The sequence below is a fragment of the Fibroporia radiculosa genome (assembly GCF_000313525.1).
Source record: "Fibroporia radiculosa TFFH 294 genomic supercontigs, scaffold707, whole genome shotgun sequence".
NCBI lineage: Eukaryota > Fungi > Basidiomycota > Agaricomycetes > Polyporales > Fibroporiaceae > Fibroporia > Fibroporia radiculosa.
In genome coordinates, this window is record NW_012133236.1 from 1 (window position 1) to 18,658 (window position 18,658).

At 51.0% G+C, this 18,658-nt stretch overlaps 3 protein-coding genes across 3 annotated transcripts; 1 reads left to right on the forward strand and 2 right to left on the reverse strand.

Annotated features, from left to right (window-relative positions):
- Window positions 1-420: 420 nt before the first annotated feature.
- On the reverse strand, window positions 421-1,753 carry FIBRA_01555 (uncharacterized protein; the record flags this gene model as incomplete). The annotated part of the gene is made up of 5 exons (XM_012323430.1): window positions 421-847; window positions 909-1,003; window positions 1,060-1,564; window positions 1,629-1,668; window positions 1,720-1,753. The coding sequence occupies 5 exons, from the start codon at window positions 1,751-1,753 to the stop codon at window positions 421-423; spliced, it is 1,101 nt and encodes a 366-aa protein (XP_012178820.1).
- A 1,571-nt stretch (window positions 1,754-3,324) lies between these two features.
- FIBRA_01556 (uncharacterized protein) lies at window positions 3,325-5,908 on the reverse strand (the record flags this gene model as incomplete). Its single annotated transcript, XM_012323431.1, has 7 exons — window positions 3,325-4,819; window positions 4,872-4,963; window positions 5,016-5,168; window positions 5,221-5,319; window positions 5,395-5,605; window positions 5,664-5,735; window positions 5,790-5,908. 7 exons carry the CDS (start codon window positions 5,906-5,908, stop codon window positions 3,325-3,327), a joined length of 2,241 nt encoding a protein of 746 aa, XP_012178821.1.
- Window positions 5,909-7,124: 1,216 nt separating this feature from the next.
- FIBRA_01557 (uncharacterized protein) lies at window positions 7,125-18,431 on the forward strand (the record flags this gene model as incomplete). Its single annotated transcript, XM_012323432.1, has 40 exons — window positions 7,125-7,376; window positions 7,435-7,653; window positions 7,713-7,895; window positions 7,967-8,391; window positions 8,438-8,483; window positions 8,533-8,666; window positions 8,719-8,998; window positions 9,045-9,138; window positions 9,188-9,405; window positions 9,591-9,671; window positions 9,729-9,805; window positions 9,863-10,018; window positions 10,083-10,096; window positions 10,150-10,273; window positions 10,330-10,399; window positions 10,457-10,478; window positions 10,544-10,922; window positions 10,975-11,098; window positions 11,157-11,178; window positions 11,231-11,415; window positions 11,475-11,595; window positions 11,657-11,746; window positions 11,797-11,940; window positions 11,990-12,048; window positions 12,103-12,406; window positions 12,488-12,575; window positions 12,631-12,752; window positions 14,317-14,447; window positions 14,499-14,590; window positions 14,818-14,931; window positions 14,981-15,161; window positions 15,218-15,817; window positions 15,869-16,708; window positions 16,770-16,889; window positions 16,952-17,091; window positions 17,149-17,291; window positions 17,352-17,477; window positions 17,535-17,761; window positions 17,825-18,111; window positions 18,182-18,431. The coding sequence occupies 40 exons, from the start codon at window positions 7,125-7,127 to the stop codon at window positions 18,429-18,431; spliced, it is 7,284 nt and encodes a 2,427-aa protein (XP_012178822.1).
- Window positions 18,432-18,658: the final 227 nt, after the last annotated feature.

The window sequence follows — 18,658 nt, forward strand, 5'->3', positions numbered from 1 at the left end:
CCCTGCCTGCAGATCGCTGGGAGCAATGGCATGCATTGGCGCGCGGGGTAGGGCGAGGCGCGTGGCTGGTGTCTCATATCATCAGCCGGACCGTGCAGTTGACGAGTCGCAGCCAGCAACCCCACCGCTGCCAGTGCTAGTGCCAGTGCCAGTGCTACTACTAGGGGGTCTCTCGATTGTCACCGGGATGCTGTTCGATTAGCCGCCAGATGACTACACCTTCCCATGCCTTGCCTTATTTACGTCCTCTCTCTTCCCTGCCTTCTTCTTGCTGACCCAGCCGCATCCATTCTTCTCCTCCGTTCGGCCCCGTCCTGCGCCACCCTCGGCCCGTCGCTTCCCTCTCAACCGTTGCATGATCATTTTCTTCTAGCTACAAAACACACTTCCCCCAGCTCGGGAAAAATCTTTCTCGCGCCTCTAGTATGGCACCTCGTCAAACAGCTTGGATACGCTCTCCCCGTAGTGACTTCGCCTAATCACCTCGGCAAGCACATTCCCAATGTCAATCACCTCAATCTTCGTGCACTTCTCCATGTTTTCTTGCTGCGGCAGCGTGTTCGTCACAATCAGCTTCTCCAGCTTGCTCTCTTCCACCGTCGTCAACGCCTTGCCGCTCAGAATCCCATGCGTAACCAGCCCATACACTTTCGACGCGCCCGCCTCAGACAGGTGTGACGCCGCGAGGCAGAGTGTCCCGCACGTGTCCGCCATGTCGTCCACCAAAATAGCAATCTTGCCCTTCACGCGTCCGACTAGCACCATTCGCGACACTTCGTTCGCCTTCTTTCTTTCCTTGTGAAACAGCGCAAAGTCGACGCCAAGCCGGTCTGCTATTGATGTCGCTCTATGCCCGTTCCAGCATCATGCATCTATCGTAGCGAGCGCACGCACGCAATATGACGTACCGTTTAGCCCCTCCAGCATCAGGTGATACGATAACGATGTGCGCGAGGTCAAAGTTCGTTCGGATGTATTGTATCGCCGACGGCTCTGCGTAAAGCTGTCCGAAACGCACGTATAAAGATTAGCCCAATCAAAAGCGAACGTAGCACTTACACTGCCCAACGATGTTCGTGAGTTAAGTGCAGCAGCGCAACGTCGGAGAGACGTACTTGTCCACGGGAACGTCAAAGAATCCCTGGATTTGCGACGCGTGCAGGTCCATCGTCTGGCAGAACGCCAGCAGTGATCGGCACGGATCAGAGCATAAGAGGTGCGCACAACAGCAACAGCAGCGGCGAGCCCACTCACGATGACATGGTCGCAGCCCGATTTCTGCAGCATATTCGCGACCAGCTTTGCGGTGATCGGCGCACGGCTCTTGTCCTTCTTGTCCTGCCTCGCATAGGGGAAGAGCGGCAGGATCGCGGTGATCCGCTTCGCGCTCGCAATCTTGCAGGCGTGCACCATAATGCACATCTCCATAAGGGCGGTGTTCACCTGCCCACAGCCGGTGTTGATAATGTACACGTCGTCCTCCCGGACGGACTCGGCGATGCGGACGCTCGTCTCACCGATGCCGCTCTTCGTCACCTCAGCCTTGCCGAGAGGAACCCCGAGGCTGCGCGAGACCAAACCGCAAGTTCATGAGATGCTGCTCGAATATTGTAAGAGAGACAGTCTACCGGCGGGTTATGATCTCTGCGAGCTCAGCATGGCTGGTGCCTGTGCGGTTGAGTTGAACGTTCAGGAGAAATCGATAAATCGTGCGCTCACCAGTGAATATTTTGATTCCGTTACCAGTGAACATTGCGCATACATGAACCAGAATAAAGATACAAAGAAAGAGAGAGAAGAGAGCGAGCGCAGGTGCGGGGACACTGGAGAGCCTGGGGCGGTGGTGGAGAGGTCCGCAGATTCGCGCCTACGATTTCCGGCGCAATTTTGGTCTTACATAATTTGCTGTGCCACCGCCCGAAACGGATATCGTAGAATACTTCAAGCTGCTATGTTCAACAGCTTGCTGAGCGTCGTCGACGTCGACTCTGCCAGTCCCCGCACCTACCTGTAATCGCGGGCATGGCTTGCCGCAATGCTGCCCTCGCCTTGTCCACGCCTCGTGTGAGTACCGAAGGCGTGGTTTCATATAAGGATCGATGACGCTCCTGCGCAATGTGACAGACGGCGGCTCTGCGCGAGGTAAGTATGAATGCCCGGATCCAGTGTCCTGCTCCCACTCACAGCATTCCGCATTCATTCGCAGTGTCCGCGGATCTATCCTCTAGACCCGTTCGCATCCCTGATCATTCTCTGTCACAGAAGGCCGCTGGGCGACGCGAAGACTCCAGCTCCTTCTCGGCAAGGCTCGTGGGACCAGCCAGCCAGCGACGCGCATATGCGGAGCCTTTCGGATTTCTTGGCCAGGATTATGGGGTACCGTGATCACCGCTCCTACCCACCGACGCACTCGCATTTGGCCTGCTAGTGTAACACACGCGGTGGGTCCCTGGGAGTGCTGACGCGAGCTCCCTCTATCGACGTTCGCTCTATATCTGTGCTCGACCTCTTCGTTTCTCAGAGCTGTCAGGTTGGGTGACGTCCATATAGGTCGTGGTCATTGTCCATAACCAGTCGGACGTCAGCAATTGCATGCGCGGCCGGTGCGGATACGCTGCAGCAATCATTTTACCGGTATATCACCTGCGACCGCCATAGGACTAGCGGATCATCTTCCGCAATTAAACAAGTCTCCCCTACATCTTGAGTATGTGATTACATAGGGTGATTCTGATAGATTGCAGTGATTGTCACCAGTGTCTTATCCTATATGTCGGTTCATCAGCGGTTGCAACTGACTTTCCCCGCTCGGTATGAGATATTCGTGACACTAACGATTAGTTGCAACTTCGTAGTATCTAATTGTGTTAAGCACGATCACCAACATCGTACGACACCGATGCTTCTGAGCCAAAATGAGATAACATGCTACGACCGACGGACACGAGGCATCTGAACACTACGCTACAAAACTACAGATGGGATCTGCGTAATGGATATCGATAGACAAGGAAAGCGAGGAACGCAAGACGTATGGATTCTGGACGCTACGGTAGATGAAACAGACGAGTCCTTGTCAGTCAATTGTATATCGTATAGCTGGGGCGGACATGACGAAACGAAGGAAGGGAACACGAGTCAACGCTGAGTGACGGATTGAACAAAGACGAGCTTCGCGCGTGGAATTTACGGCTAGTAGCCGAAGGAGATGATCGACGGAGGGTAGAATGGAAAGCGAAAGAACGACAGCCACAGGAATCACTATACGAGTAGTCATGCTACAAAATATGTCAAGCACTGCATCATGCAGGGGGCAAATATAAATCATCTAGTACCCGTGCCGTTCATAAGGCCAGGCTGCATTGGGAACGCATGAGCTGCAGAACCAGGAGTGTTTAGGATAGACAATAAATGAGCTTTGTTGACAGGCTGCGCCGGTTGAGATAAATTGATAACCGGCGACAACGAGGGAGGGGGTGGTTGGGCTGGATACGCATTTGAGTGATGAGAGGCTCCATTCGGTCGATGCATCTGTGGCTGCACATTAAATGCGGGAGGCATAAGAGGAGGATAGTGACTTGTATGAGCATGAGCTGAAGCCCCCATCTGTCCCGAATGGTGAAAAGGTGGAGAAGGGAGGTGTGGCGGATGGATACGATGATCCATATTAGGCAACATGTAACGTAGACTCTCCTCGTTCAAACTCGGTTTGCGGGGAGGATAAGATGTTTGATGGAAGGGGACACTTGTACGAGGGCGCACTGTGAATGGATCTTCCGAAGATTGGAATTCGAATGCCCGCATGGTGCTGAGAGGTACTGCTGCAGTTGAGTACATCGACGCGGCCACTGGTGCTGATGAGTATATCACGGGAGATTCCATCCGACTGTATATGGGCCCCGGAGGCACCGACGCAGATGGACCTGGTACCCTATAGGACATGCCAGTATAGTGCGATGGGGCAGAGGGCGGAGAAGGCTGATACGACAATTGAGATGATATCTTATCTGACTCTTTGGCAACATTCTCCAGCATTGATATATACTTCATCTCTTTAGGAATATCGCGGGGTCGCGACATATATGGCGAGATATCTGCAGAGATTCTCGAACCATGACGTGCACGCGACAAGCGAGGAGAGTGCCTTGGGGAAGCGGCGCTGGTCGCGAGCGATGAAGAAACCGCAGGTGAAGAGGGGACCAGGTGGCCGTCAGAAATATCAGAAGGTCTACCTGAGCTGGATGGAAGGAATGGGTTAGTCTGAGATTGGGTGAAAGCGTTTAACGGCGTCGTAGTAGAAGTACGGGAGGGAAGATGACTAGCGCTGCCTATAGCCCGCGAAGACGACAGGGTAGAAACCGAGTGGGAAGGAGACTTAGAGGTGTTGAAGGGAGGAGATGTAGGACGCTGTGCTTTGTGCGAGGGCGGCTGAGGTTTACTATCCCCGTTCATTGGTGAGGCCGACGCCGATAGCGTCAATGATGTGAGTAAGCGCGCAAAGTGAGGATCTACTCCGTCCGTATCTACCATTGTTGCAGGGTTAACAGCAACGACAGCAGCATCTTGGGTTTGATAAGTAACGGGGTGAACACTGTACTGAGGCGATGGTGTTTGTGGCTCTCCGTTGTCAGCAGACGACGATTGAGAGCTCGACTCTTGCGCGTTAACATCGAGAGTAATCGGATCACCTTGCCCATGATTTCCACAATCATCTTCACTTGAAATATGGCGATCTTGGCTGGGTTGTGCGCCTTGAGATCTGCGTGCTCTCCGGGGCAAATTGCGGGGTTTCCGGCTATTGATAAACGCCTTCAATGGCCTAGAGGATATATAAATGTTGGCCCCGCACGATTTCATACATTCCAACTTACCCAATGAAGGGGGATATAAGGTAAAACTTCCCCGGTACAGCCTTACTACGTTTCCATGTTGGTAAGTCGGAAAGTCGAAACCATGCGATTTTCTAGACTGCGACTTAGACAATCGAGTCAGCCAGTAGAACAAATAAGGCTTACACTGATCTCTTTTCGTGTTCTGGTCTTGAACGGGAAGTCTTCCGGGATACCGGATACGATATAGAGGGATATCGATTGCTCCTTGATAGACAACTCAATTACGTCTTCCGAATTAATTTGTCCTTCCAAGTCATATCCGGTTTCTTCAAGGACCTAACACTCCTATTAAATCCGCGACAGCGCTTGAGAAGATAATCAGGCCCACCTCCCGAGCAGCGCAGTTGGGACGAGGTTCTTGCTCATTAATCTTCCCTTTCGGAAATCCCCACCCGGCAGATGATTTCCAACCCTTAACAAGGACACACTACACGTGGTTAGACCAGATGGCCACATAGAATCAGCGGCCACATATATGGTATCACCGCACTCTTATGCTTACCTTCTCCCAAGTATCGTTCAGCATAATAGCCCCACACACCGGGACCCTCGTCTTGTACTTCATAAATGTTTCAAATGCTCGTTCGTGATCATGTGCCCAATGGTGCAGCAATGGACATGCACGAAACAATGCTTCGGAGAACGTCTTTAATGTGTAGGAAGGAAATTTTGACGGATTCTGCTCGCGAATGAAATCCTCGTAATACCAGTGTCTGCGACCGTTGAAACTGAATCAATAGACAATAAGCCAAAGGTATAGGAAGTACGAACGCCTGTTCTACTTGGAAACACACACGCTCGAGAGATGCTAGCTCCTCTTCAGGCAGATTGAGAATGAATCGACTTGCAAAGTTGCAATTTCAATACTGGTCAGCGGTCACGTTTGATTTGACGTACCTTGAGAGCTCTTCCAGCACCTCTTCGCGGCTGAGATGAGAATATTGGACTGTGGATTGCGACTCTGTTGCAGAGGGAGCAGCAGCGATCTCTGGGGAGGATGATGAAGAGGAGGCCATAGTTATGGCAGGATGCAAAGGAGAGAGGCGACGCCACTATGGGGTTAAGGTACTTATGAGAGGAACGAGGCTGAGAGACGTAGGACGAAATGCGGAGTGGAACCAATATGAAGACCTTGACCGGAGCAGAAGCAAAGGCCGTACCCGTCAAGGGCCAAACACTGTCAAAGCAAATGTCACATGGCAGAGGTGCGCTTTAGGAAAGACTGTGGCGTGTCGTTTAGGAGGGAGGCCTCTTGCTCTTCGGATTCCGATTCTTTCAGTGTTCCAAATTTGAACCTGAAATGAAGCAACGTGTTGCAGTGCAAAGGTTACGGGGTGAGCTTGTGAATTGTATTTGCCTCCCGAGATTGCCTGCCCATCTCATCCTTTAGTTGATTTGCTACTGTTCCAATGGTTGTCAAGTATGTATTCTGATTTTCCAACGGTGGTATGATTATGATTTCACCATGGCTATTGCAGGATCAGGACTGGAAATCCTACAAGCCGAACTGCAAAATAGTCATTTGATAATCTCATAGTGCTGCTTGGAGTGCTAATTGTAAGAACGGTTGTGAGAATATTTATATGTTATTTATGACATAATCTACTATTTTGAGCGTTTTGTATCATCATATTCTACTGACATTCTCCGCAGATAACTAGTTAACTTTGATGACTACATAGAGAACATAGTGATGTATCTGGACTGATTCATGAAGTAGGTGGTTACTATAGGCTGAAGCTAGGTCTGTCAAGTTTCTGTATTTAAGCAGAGGGACTAAGGAGCCAGCTCCACTAGACTGTGGATTATAGCGCTAAGCTAACGGTTCATGTGATAGTACTATCATCACATGGATTAGCCTATAAAGATACTTCAGAGAACTTCACTCAACGGCAAATTTGTCTGTAACATGAGAACGATTTTTTCGAACTGGAATTTGTTTACAACCAGCAGTCCAAGTTGAGGGGAAATGCCGCACGACTGATGATGAGTTTTGAGCGCCACATCCCAATTTGAATTTGCTGCGATAGCCCGGATTGGGCCTCCCATGACGGCCTTGGAGGCACGCTTCGTACTTATTACACGAGACCCACTCTGTCATTTCATCCTAGTCTTTGCTGAGAATAATACAATTCACAAGAAGGAAATATGGACACTGAATGTTCACAGCCGCACTTGCCCCCGCCGACTCATCCACGCCTTTCACGCAGCAGCCAATCCTCTTCTGCAAGCATGCGCGATGCTAGTCGCCCGGTCCCTCCCAAGCTACCCCCTAGGCAACGTGTGTCGGAGCCGGCTGTTGCGGCCCAACCGTCCCTATGTATGCCAGCTCCGGACGAGCTAGACGTCAGTGTGCCCGCTCCTGGTGCATTTGAGCCACCTAGCTCGCTAGAAGACGACCCTGAGGAGAATCTAACCCAAGTACAGCTGCGAAAGCTGCTTGAAGATGAAGAGATAGACAGGTTCTTGCATCTCTTCTCTGCCGTAAGTCATAATTCAACACAACTCGATAGCTCGCTGTAGTATAACTCCATCGTGTCAGTATGTCCGAGAAGCTAGGGTATCAAATTTTTCACAGCAGGCATCTTCTGTTCAGACTGAAGAACAGCTTCCTTGCTCCGGTGCCGACGTTCTGGAGGCCGAAGAGACTGGCGACTGGGTGCCTTTGAAGCAATCCGCGACTACTCCCTCTGAAACTCCGCCTCCCTATACGCCCTCACAATCCACGAAGGAGCGTAGCATTTCAGAGCAGATTGCCTTAGTAAGCATACGACTCCCTGCTTTGGCCCGAGGAGCATGGTCGTTCATGCAGCATCCCAGGATTATGTAGTCCCCCGTTTACCTCCAGCTTCCCCTCCTCCGCCCTCATTCACTCTTCAGCGACTTCAACTTGCTGTTCAGCGGAATTTTCTAGCATTCAATTCAATGGATAGTCCTATGGTTATGCACCTGATTCAGCTGGCCACCTGGCAGGACACGCAGACGAGCCGTTATTACTGCTTCGTCAGTCCACTCCCTCGCAGATCGGCTCTCCCATGTCGAGTAGGTGCAGATGCTGACCCGCCCGATCATAGGCGTATTGGTTTCTATGGTATCACAATTTCCTCCTGCCCTCGTTGATATTGAGACTCTTGTATTCTCTTATTTACCACAAGCTGCATCCGTTCCCGACTCTAGGGGAAATTCGCAATCATCGGCGTGAAGTTGCCCGGGCAGACGAGCTCAGCGTAGCACTTACATCTCGCCTTGCTGCATCGCCCACGTACGATGTCCAAGATGTGTGGAAGCTTTTCAAGGAAATGAACCGTACAAGGAAGCAGAAGAAGGTCGCTAAGAGCAAAATGCAAGGCATAGTCCCAATGGCTGCGGCAAGCGAAGTGGACACTCAGGAAGCTCAAGTTGAAGTGGAAGATCTTCCCCTAGCGCAGGACGTTGACCCCAAACAACTCGTATTGTCAACCCTCAACCACCTCGCGGATTTGCATGAACGAGTGAAAAAGTGCGTAGGGATCTTGAGAACGGGATTTCATCTGACTTTTGAACAGTATTTTCTTGTGGCGGAAGCCGTCAGCATCCCTACTGTGTGGAATGGTACGAGGTCATTATCATACATTGATGACTGAGCTTAACGTTGTTTCAGATTCTTTTCGCTACTTTTTTCTTTACTCTGCTTCCCGCGAAATATCTTGTCAAAATTTGTGGATTTGCTTTTGGTATGTGCTTCTGGCACGTCGTTCCTATCGTAGCAGCTATTCCACCTGAAGACCGCGCTCGGTGGGCTATTCTACACTGAACAGGTATTATGCGGACTAACATTTTGACTCAGAATGCCGATTCCATTGCATGACGTTCCGACCGACGCTGATTATGCTATGGAGCTCATTTCGCAACGAGTAGCCCTTGGGCTTGATATTAAACCACGGCGCTCTTCTAAGGATGACAATCAATTTGGAGACTCGGAGATCTCTTCGCTTCGCGGCGAGGAATCCCAAGGATCGTCTCAAGCAGGATCCAGCTCTGCGGTAGACTGGAAGAAATGGGGAAATCGTGTTGCGGCAACCAAATCTCATACTGGGAATGTCAAAAAGATGTTCCAGGACGGACAAGTGATTACGATCGCTTTTCGCTCGGCATTTTCTGATCATTAAGCAGTGGAAGCGGCCGGAAAATTGGATGGCTTTGAATCCTCTCGCGCCAAAGGAAGCCTTACCGCGTGATACGACGCCACTGCGAGTTCAAACGTACAGTAAGTGATGTTTTCGTAGTGGTCTTATTGATACTCACGCCGCGGTCAGCCTTCCCTGCTCAATACGCTAAATCATCGGGTTTGATCACGTTGACATCGGATACGTTTCACTTCACTTCGCTGCTCTCGTCTAGTGCGAAGCTGTCCATTCCGCTTGCGGATGTGCGCAGTGTCAAAAAGACGGGGCCAATGCGAGGTCTGAATGTTCAATGGGCGCGCGCAGGGTTGAATGGGCAGATGGAAGAGCGGGAGGAGAAGTTTTTCTGGGTGGGTGCGCGGAACGAGCTGTTCGCGCGACTGGTGGCGTGGGGAGGACGCCGCTGGGCCAACGTCTGATGGCACCGAGCGTCTGCTGCTCGAGTTTGTCGTACGTCCGATCTGTGTTTGTTGCTGTCTCCCGCCCCATGTACTTCTTCATTTCCTCCGCAATCGTATACATATGCCTCTATTAGGAAGGCGCCCTTGCGCGTTCTTTCTTTTTGCGAGCCCCCGTCTGCACTGCGTTACTCTTCATCCCCAGGACGCTGCACTTGGTGAGTCCCCGCCCCCTCTCGTCGTGCTAGTTGATTGTCCCATCTTGCGCACCATAGCCTCAAGTGACCCCGATCGAAATGTTTTTCACCCCGGAGCTCTTGGAAAAGCGAGAGAGCGGGTTTGGTCTACTCTGGTATCGCCATGTGCGCTCATTGGTGATATAAACACAGGACTCACTGTCCTGCCACAGGCTAGCTGCTACTCTCGGTGCCAAATCGTCCTTCAAGAAATTGCCGAAACGCTCTGTTCTAACTGCTGACATCGCGCAACTATGTGGTTTGATTGCAGAGCCTGCTGAACCTCTTGCTCTCAGATTATCTAGCAATCTCATGATTGGCGTCGCTCGGTAGGTGTTCCATTGTCTTATCGACGCATATATGCCCACATGTAAACTGATTGATACCATACAGAGTGTACAAAGGTGGTGAACTAAACGAACTCGCAAGGATCGTGCAGCTCATTACTTGTTATTCACAGTCAAGCAGGAAATATTTCTAACTGATGTCACCACGTGCTTTACTTCGCTCAAGAAAGTTGTACACGAAATGCATTCTTCCACAGAGGGTTCCGCTGGTCTGCAAATGGGACAGCCCAGTCTACGGTATGTCTATGGCTCGATTGTGCGCGGAAAATACATTCAGCTCCGCACAAACACAGGCCTGACATCCTGACTATTGTCGAGGATCCTGGGACTGCTTTCGCCTTGAATTTTGACGCTATGTTTGGAGTATGTCTGAGTTCTGTAAGGGCGGCTCATACGCACTCACATGTTTACTGCCCATAGGATTGGGATGACGGTGCTCAAGGTATTGGCGTCTGTGTGTGCTACTGTCATTTAAACGACTGATGCGTTGTACCATTCTGCCGATAGACAGAGGGAATTCTGACGCAGAAGAATCTGATGATGAATTCGATCCTATTACGAAGAAGGGTAAGCATAAAGCAAAGGGTAAGGCCAAGGCAAAAACAAGGCCGCCGTCTTCTGCCCTGAGCGAAAACCCAAGAGTCAATTTGCACACCCTAGAAGAAAATTACGAGCATTTATTCTCTGGGTCTTTCGATGCATCGTTCAACGGTAGTGGTCTCGGGGGTATCGTAGTCTCGTCAGGGAATACTGAGGGTGGTTTTGGCTTTGGCAATGACTTGTTCGATTTGCCGGAAGGTATAGACTTCAGTAGAGAGATCGGCGATGAACTGGCGAGAGAATTAGGAGAAGGCTGGGGTGCCTCTCCGGACAAGGGCAAGAATGGGTAAGCACACCCATGCACCTCTGCATAGGGCATTAATCACATCGAAATCTAGGATGGATGTGGATCCCTTTATGGATCCAGCAGATGGCGCCCTGGAGATGGATTTCCAATTCGAGAATCTTGACAACGGAGGACTTCTAAATCATGTAGCTGACAATGTCTCACAGCGTAGAGAGGTCGGCTGACGTTCTATTGTCGGGAGTATCAGTTGTCCACTTATCGTCGAATTTCTAGATACAGACGTATGATGCCAGAGGTCTGCTTGTTCCGACATCCCATAATATGGACGAGAACTGACGGGGGAAAAGATTCATCGCAAGATGATATGGTTGTTGTGCAACTTTCGCCCCTGGGTCCCAACCAAGATGTCAGCGATGACTTACAATTAGGCGCATCCAATAATGAGGCTCCCACTGCGCCTACACAAAAGAAGGCCAAGCGCGTTAGGCTCTTACTTGATGCTAGAACTGAATTGACCGACGAGGAGCTGAAAGTATGTTTTGTTATTACTTTGCCGATGTACACAATGTGACGAACTTATTGGTTGTTCAGGCAGCCCGTGAAAACTATCTGGAGGGTCAAGACACACTTCGGCGGAACATTGCCCAGAAAAGGATCGAAAAGGAGAGCGGAAAATTAATTGAGGACATATTATGGGGTGTACCGCGTGGCCGTGAGTTGAGATGACATTGGGGTCCGCAATCTAGTTGCTCAAACATGTGAATATCAACCAGTTGACGCGCCCATTCTTGCCGACTTCTGGACGGAGAATTTCAAGGTGCAGGTGGAAGCTCAAGCAGGGACGCTGCATATAGAGTCTCAGGGTGAGTTAGTCTCGTAGCAATCAAGAAGCATACCTCTCACATCATCGCAGAGCCTCCCGCTAAGCGCAGGCGGCTCAATGAACAGGATCGCGACGAGGACTATGTCAACAAAGTAGAGGTCAGATTGAACGAGCAGAACAATAATAATGTCGACACCGGGTTCATGATTGATGATCTGAATGACATGGACCACCGTGCGTGAATTTGATAATGCTCTGATACATTGATGTCCGAAGCCATTAGCAGAAGGTGTGCAGGAAGGTCCAACATGGGACTTAGACTCAAGAATGCGTTCCTCCGAAGTCCGTATTTCAAAAGTTCATCCTGTGCACTACTGACATGTGATACGGCTTTAGGAGCCTGGTCAAGCGCGTCATATTTCCAGACCTCCTTCATTGTTTGGCGGCCAACTTGAAATAGGTGGCCCCGGTCCAGACTTCCTATCGGGTTCCCAGAAGAGCGCCTTGTTTCCCTGGGACAACGCTGGAATTAGTTCATCTGTCAACGGGGCTTCTCTCGACTTTGGCAGCATGAGACAAAGCTTCACTCGCGCTGATACTGCGCTGAGGGGGAGCTCTGTAAGCAGCAGGCGGGAAAGCTCACTACAACCTGGCAGGCTTCAAGGTTCTCCTCTTGATTTCGGCGTGAGGCATTCGCAGAGTAGGGAAGGGTTTGAGTTCGAAAGCGAGTGATCCCAAATACCCTTCTGCTAATGTGTTGTTCTGACATATTATCCGGCAGTTCCGGGAGAAGACCCAGCAGCATTCGATAGTCAGCAATCCGATCTTAACATAATGGCTCTGGAGCGCCACTCTTTCAATTTCCTCGAGTAAGAAAGCGCGCCGTGGACTGATTTTAACCTTGTTTACGTATACAAATTCTAGATATGCTAAAATGCAGCTACAGACGTTTCCGTCTGCCACTTCCACGCTGACTTTTGATGATGTGGTACCTAAAGTGACTAGCACGCCCCATGTTGCTGCGGCTGCATTCTATCATTGTTTAGGTGTGTCCTCGATTTCTACTAGTGTGATCTGATCCTTCGCTTGCGGCTGCGTTTATATGCTAACATTGCGATTTGCTCCCATTTTCTTGTGCTCGCCGCACCGAATGGCTGCCCAATAGTGCTCACAACGAAAGACCTTATGAAAGTTACTCAAGATGAGCCGTATGGATCCCTGCGCATCGAAATCAATTAGCTTACTTGAATCTCATTCGTCCTCCGCCTCGACCACGCATTATACGGCATTACTACCGTTCTCGAGGGTCACAGCATCTACTTACGTATGAAATCGCATGTCTGTACTTCCAGGGTCATTTCAACTGGCACTTGACCTGCTTCATATTATACCGAACAATCAGTCTCGATTTCGGATTTGACGACGGCGTTCACGTACTAACTGACTGTGTTCGAATTTCTGAAATCTGCTACCGGCTAAAACCCGCTGGTATAATATAAGTCGCCACAGGTTGACCCTGAATATGGGACATCCCTGCGTCGATCTGGAGGTGGATATTCTATGTAACTTTTCGTGAAGATCAGGTGCATGAAATCTTCGCTTTCAATTCCGATCAGGAAGCGAGATGGATGGTTTGGGTTGGTGAGATAAATATCACGTATAATTTCCAGATCTTCTCGCCCGTTGTAGATGAGATGGTCGCGCATACTCATCGGTCGACTGTCCGACCATGTCCTCATGTGCCCTCATGGAGAAGTAGCGAAGATATGGTGGTGGCAGCGAAGGCAGGAGATCGAGCGACTTTCGGTACCAGCGTTTTCACAAAGCTTTCTTCAGTCCATCCGCGGGCGCACCACACCGACCCAGAATCATGCGACCCGCTGCAATACGGATATCGGAAGCTTGCAAGAGCATTCCGTTCAACGTTTTAACTTCCAATTTCTTCTTGTGCTGTTAAGTCCTTGGCTGCCTACATTGTGATGCCGACAGTGTAGCCCGCTCCCTTTTTTCTAGATCTGCATAACATGGTTTCCTGGACAGATTTCACGACAAGAGGCCTTTGAAAACTTACTCAAAAGGGACCGTGTGGCACCCTGCGCATTAAGCACACGATGACAACGTTACCCTCGCATAGTAAATGATTGATAAAGCTGGCAATAGAGATGCAAAGTGCAACCCAGAGTTTTGAATATAGTTTACTTACCTATAATCAGCGCATTGCATGCCATGCATATATTGACAACAATTGCCGAAACCTTGTGATTCTCTTACACCTTCAGATACACTGTCCGGTTCTTCGCCTAAAATATTCACTAGCATAAATACTCGGTAGGTTATAAAGTCATGTCTTCGACGCTTGCTCTCCGTATTCCTCTGTAACCGAACCGGGAAGGGCAAACATGAGGGAATTTGAAGTAAGACTTGAGACCATGACGGTATTGTCGTGCATATCGGCGAACGAACTGGCCCGGGGGTGGGCCGTCGAACCGGAGAAAGATGCTCTTAAGCGCCCACTGACATCTCGGCGAAATTTAGTCGTTGATCTGCGCATTTAGCCGCCCCACTCCTGCAAGACTCTCGTGCCTATTCTCTCTTCTGAGACCCGTCTAGTTTGCAAACGACTTGTTCTTGAACCTATGCGCAAGCAGCTAGATCCGCGTCTTCCTATCTTAATCAACAACAATGTCAAGAAGAACCACCGCTCGTTCATAGTACTAGTCGGGGACAAGGGAAGGGACCAGGTGCGTTCATTTTCACGTATCACCTCGCAGGGCGTGTACTTAATTGCATAGATCGTAAATCTGCACTTCCTACTATCCCAAGCTCGGGTATCTGCCCGACCATCTGTCTTATGGTGCTATAAGAAAGAGCTGGGCTTCACGAGGTGAGTGCCTGTATCTTGACTGGGAGCACACGGTGAGGAGGGAGACGTGAGAGACCCATTTTTCCTCCATAAAAATCTTGATCTTTTGCAATGCGATCTTGTACCCATCTCGTCGATTTTGGTAAATACAATTTGTCTGAGCGTTCTGTATGACATTCATCCACGTTTCTCCTTCTCCCCTTGTATGATTCTCTGCCCCATCTAAAGCCAACTGAGCGGATTTTCAGTCACCGAAAGAAGCGAGAGGCCAAGATCAAACGAGATGTAAAGCGCGGCATACGGGAACCGAATGAGCAAGACCCGTTCGAAATCTTCATCACTGTGACCGACATCCGGTATACGTAAGTACCGAATATGTTCCTGTACGTCTCCTTTATCACACGTCTCCAGGTTCTACAAGGAGTCACACAAGATTTTGGGCCAGACGTACGGCATGTGTGTGCTACAGGACTTCGAGGCGATCACGCCAAATCTATTGGCGCGTACCATTGAAACAGTAGAGGGCGGTGGTTTGGTTGTGATCCTTCTGAAAACGATGGCATCATTGCGACAACTGTATACGATGACAATGGTGAGCCCTAGTTCAGTCATGACCCTTGGCGTTTCAAACATGCGACTGTCGGTCAGGACGTGCACGCTCGATACAGAACGTCGGCTCACGATACCGTTGTTGCTCGCTTCAATGAGCGATTCATTCTCTCCCTGGGCTCCTGCGAAGATTGCTTAGTACTGGATGACGAGCTGAATGTTCTACCGTTATCCCGCGGCAAAGATATCGTACCCCTCGAAGAGGAACGCGGGAAAGGTAAGGCCGAGTCCGAGTTGAATGATCTCAAAGACAGTCTGGCGGATACGAAACCAATTGGCGACCTCGTCAAGCTGGCTAAGACAATTGATCAGGGACAAGCGATCCTAACGTTCGTTGATGCCATTGCAGAGAAGACACTTTCATCGACCGTTGCACTGACCGCTGCTCGGGGCCGCGGGAAATCTGCTGCCCTTGGATTAGCAATTGCTGCTGCACTCTCGCACGGATACTCGAATATATTCGTGACGAGTCCTAGTCCGGAAAACTTGAAGACGCTGTTTGAATTTATATTCAAGGGGATGGACGTGTTGGGTTATGAAGAGCACCTTGATTATGATATCGCGCAGAGTACGAATCCCGACTTCAATAAGGCGATCGTCCGGGTGAACGTTTTCAGGCAACATAGACAAACTATCCAGGTAGGTACATGTCATCGACAGGTACCATTGCACTAATGCACTCATAAATAGTATATACAACCTCAAGATGCCCATGTTCTAGGGCAAGCGGAATTGGTCATCATCGACGAGGCTGCTGCGATCCCATTACCTCTCGTCCGGAACCTCCTGGGCCCATACCTTGTGTTCATGGCCTCTACCATCAACGGCTACGAAGGCACAGGCCGTTCCCTTTCTCTTAAACTTATCCAACAGCTACGCGAGAACACCCGTCCATCTCTCACAAAAGATGCCGCCCCCGAAGAGGATGGCACCACCGCCGCTAGCTCGTCTTCCAAAAAAGTACTTGCAAAAGCGCCACCAAAAGCGCGCTCACTGCGCGAAATCAAACTTGAGACACCCATTCGGTATGCGCCAGACGATAAAGTCGAGAAATGGCTCAACGGCCTGCTCTGTCTCGATGCGACGCTTACTCCGTCGCAGGGCGTGCACAGCACACCGCACCCGTCGCAGTGTGAACTATTCTACGTATCGCGCGACACCCTCTTCAGCTACCACCCCGCATCTGAGGTCTTCCTCCAGCGCATGATGGCGTTGTACGTGGCTAGCCACTACAAAAACCAGCCAAACGACCTGCAACTGTTGTCCGACGCTCCCGCACACCACCTCTTCGTGCTCCTCCCGCCTATCAAGGACGACGAGAGCCGCCTTCCGGAGCCGCTTGTTGTGTTGCAGGTCGCACTGGAAGGGAACATCAGCCGGCAGGCGATCCTGGACGGGCTCAGTCGTGGATTCCGTGCAGGTGGAGACATGATACCTTGGTTGGTTGCGCAACAGTTCCAGGAGAATCGATTTGCGCAGCTCTCGGGCGCGCGCATCGTCCGAATTGCAACGCACCCAGATTATGCGAATGTGGGTGGTGTTTCCCTTCGTATGTCGTGGGTTTTGCGACGGACTGACGCATGGTGATTAGATGGGCTACGGAGCTCGCGCGTTGCAGGCGCTGAACTCGTTCTACAGCGGGGAGTACTTCAATCTAGATGAGGTGTCCCAGCCCGAGTTATCCTATCCGGATCCGGCTGTGATAGATGATGTAGGCTCGAATTTCGAGACTGTCTTCTTGCGAATCCATTTTTAAATGTTCTGATTGTACAGGCAACAACACTCTTAACAGACATTCCAACGATCCGCTCAGCCACAGCGATGCCACCGCTTTTACGACGTCTCACAGAGCGCAAGCCCGAGATGCTCGATTATCTTGGTGTATCGTACGGTCTGACGCCCCAACTGCTCAGGTACATCCATTGTCCGGCTCCGTTTCCGTCTCGTATGACATTATGATATTAATCCAGGTTCTGGAAGCGCGCGGGATATGTACCCCTGTATGTACGGCAGACGACCAGCGAGCTCACCGGGGAGCACACATGCGTGATGGTTCGCGGGTTGAATACATCTACGGATGAGGAGCTGCAATGGCTCGGAGAGTTTGCGAAAGGTACATCATGCACTCCATTCCATTGAGGAAACTGAATACTGAGTGGTACTGTATTGCTAGACTTTCGCCGGCGATTCCTCTCGCTGCTCTCCTTCAAGTTCCGCGAATTCGGCAGCGTCACCGCTCTGAGCATTCTGGAAGCCGCGAACAATGGCGCGAAAAGACTCGCACAGGATAGCGCGAAGGGTGCGTATGCCCTCTCCGCTCTCCGCTCCTGTTCACTGACGTCCGTCTGCCTGTCAGAGCTTTACAATACTGAACTGTCTATGCTACTCTCGCCGTTTGACCTCAAGCGCCTGGAGTCATATGCCAACAACACGCTAGACTATCACGTCGTACTGGACCTGCTCCCCACGGTCGCCGCGCTGTATTTTGAGAAGCGCCTCGGGGATGACGTGCACCTGAGCGCGGTACAGAGCTCGATCCTGCTCGCGCTGGGGCTGCAGCGCAAGACGATCGAGGAAGTTGAGGTGCGTCCTCCCGCTGCACATGCATCCTTCCGCTAATCTATCGTCATCGCCCCGCGCGCCCAGGCGGAACTGCAGGTCCCCGTGTCGCAGGCATTGGCGCTATTCGCCAAGGTTATCAAGAAGATTAGCAAGCGGCTGCTCGACGTCCAGCGCGCCGCCGTGAGTGCGGAGATCGCGGACGCGTCTACTGCAACAGCGGCGGCCACACGCGTCGATGGCGGCGTCGGCGCGACGAACTGGAAGCCGGTGGAGACGAGCCTGGAGGCGGAGCTGAAGGATGCGGGGGATGAGGCGACACGGGCGCTGCGAGAGAAACAGCGCGAAATGATCGGGTCGCTGGATTTGAGCAAGTGAGTTGCCGTGTTTTGGGGTGGTGCGGTTGCGAAACTATGATTGATGAGGACGTCTCTGGTGGGGTAGGTACGCAATCGACGACGGCTCAGTGGCAGACTGGAGCGCGGCGGAGGCGCAGGTTGCGCGCCTGGCGAGCGGGGGTGGGGGGAAGTCAACGGTAGTGAGTGTGAAGGCGACGGGGGCTGTGACGAGCCAGAAGCGGAAAGCGGAAGAGGGCGAGGGCGGCGACAAGGTGAACGAAGGGAAGAGAAGGCACGTGGATAAGGAGAAGGAGAAGAAGGGCGCGCGAAGGACCATGAAGAAAGCCAAGCGGTAGATCCGCAATGTAGGTTGATACTCTATGCTTCGACCTGATGATACATATCTACTTGGTGGTGACTCCTGGTATACGGCTGCTCCAAGCGCTGGAGATATTTTACATATAAATCTCAGGAGCCTGGAGTGTGGTGAGGGAATCATTGTTCAAGCTATCTCGTCCCGTATACACAAAGATTAAAATTATTCAACAGGCTCTTGTTCATTAAAACGAGTCATGTTTCGTAC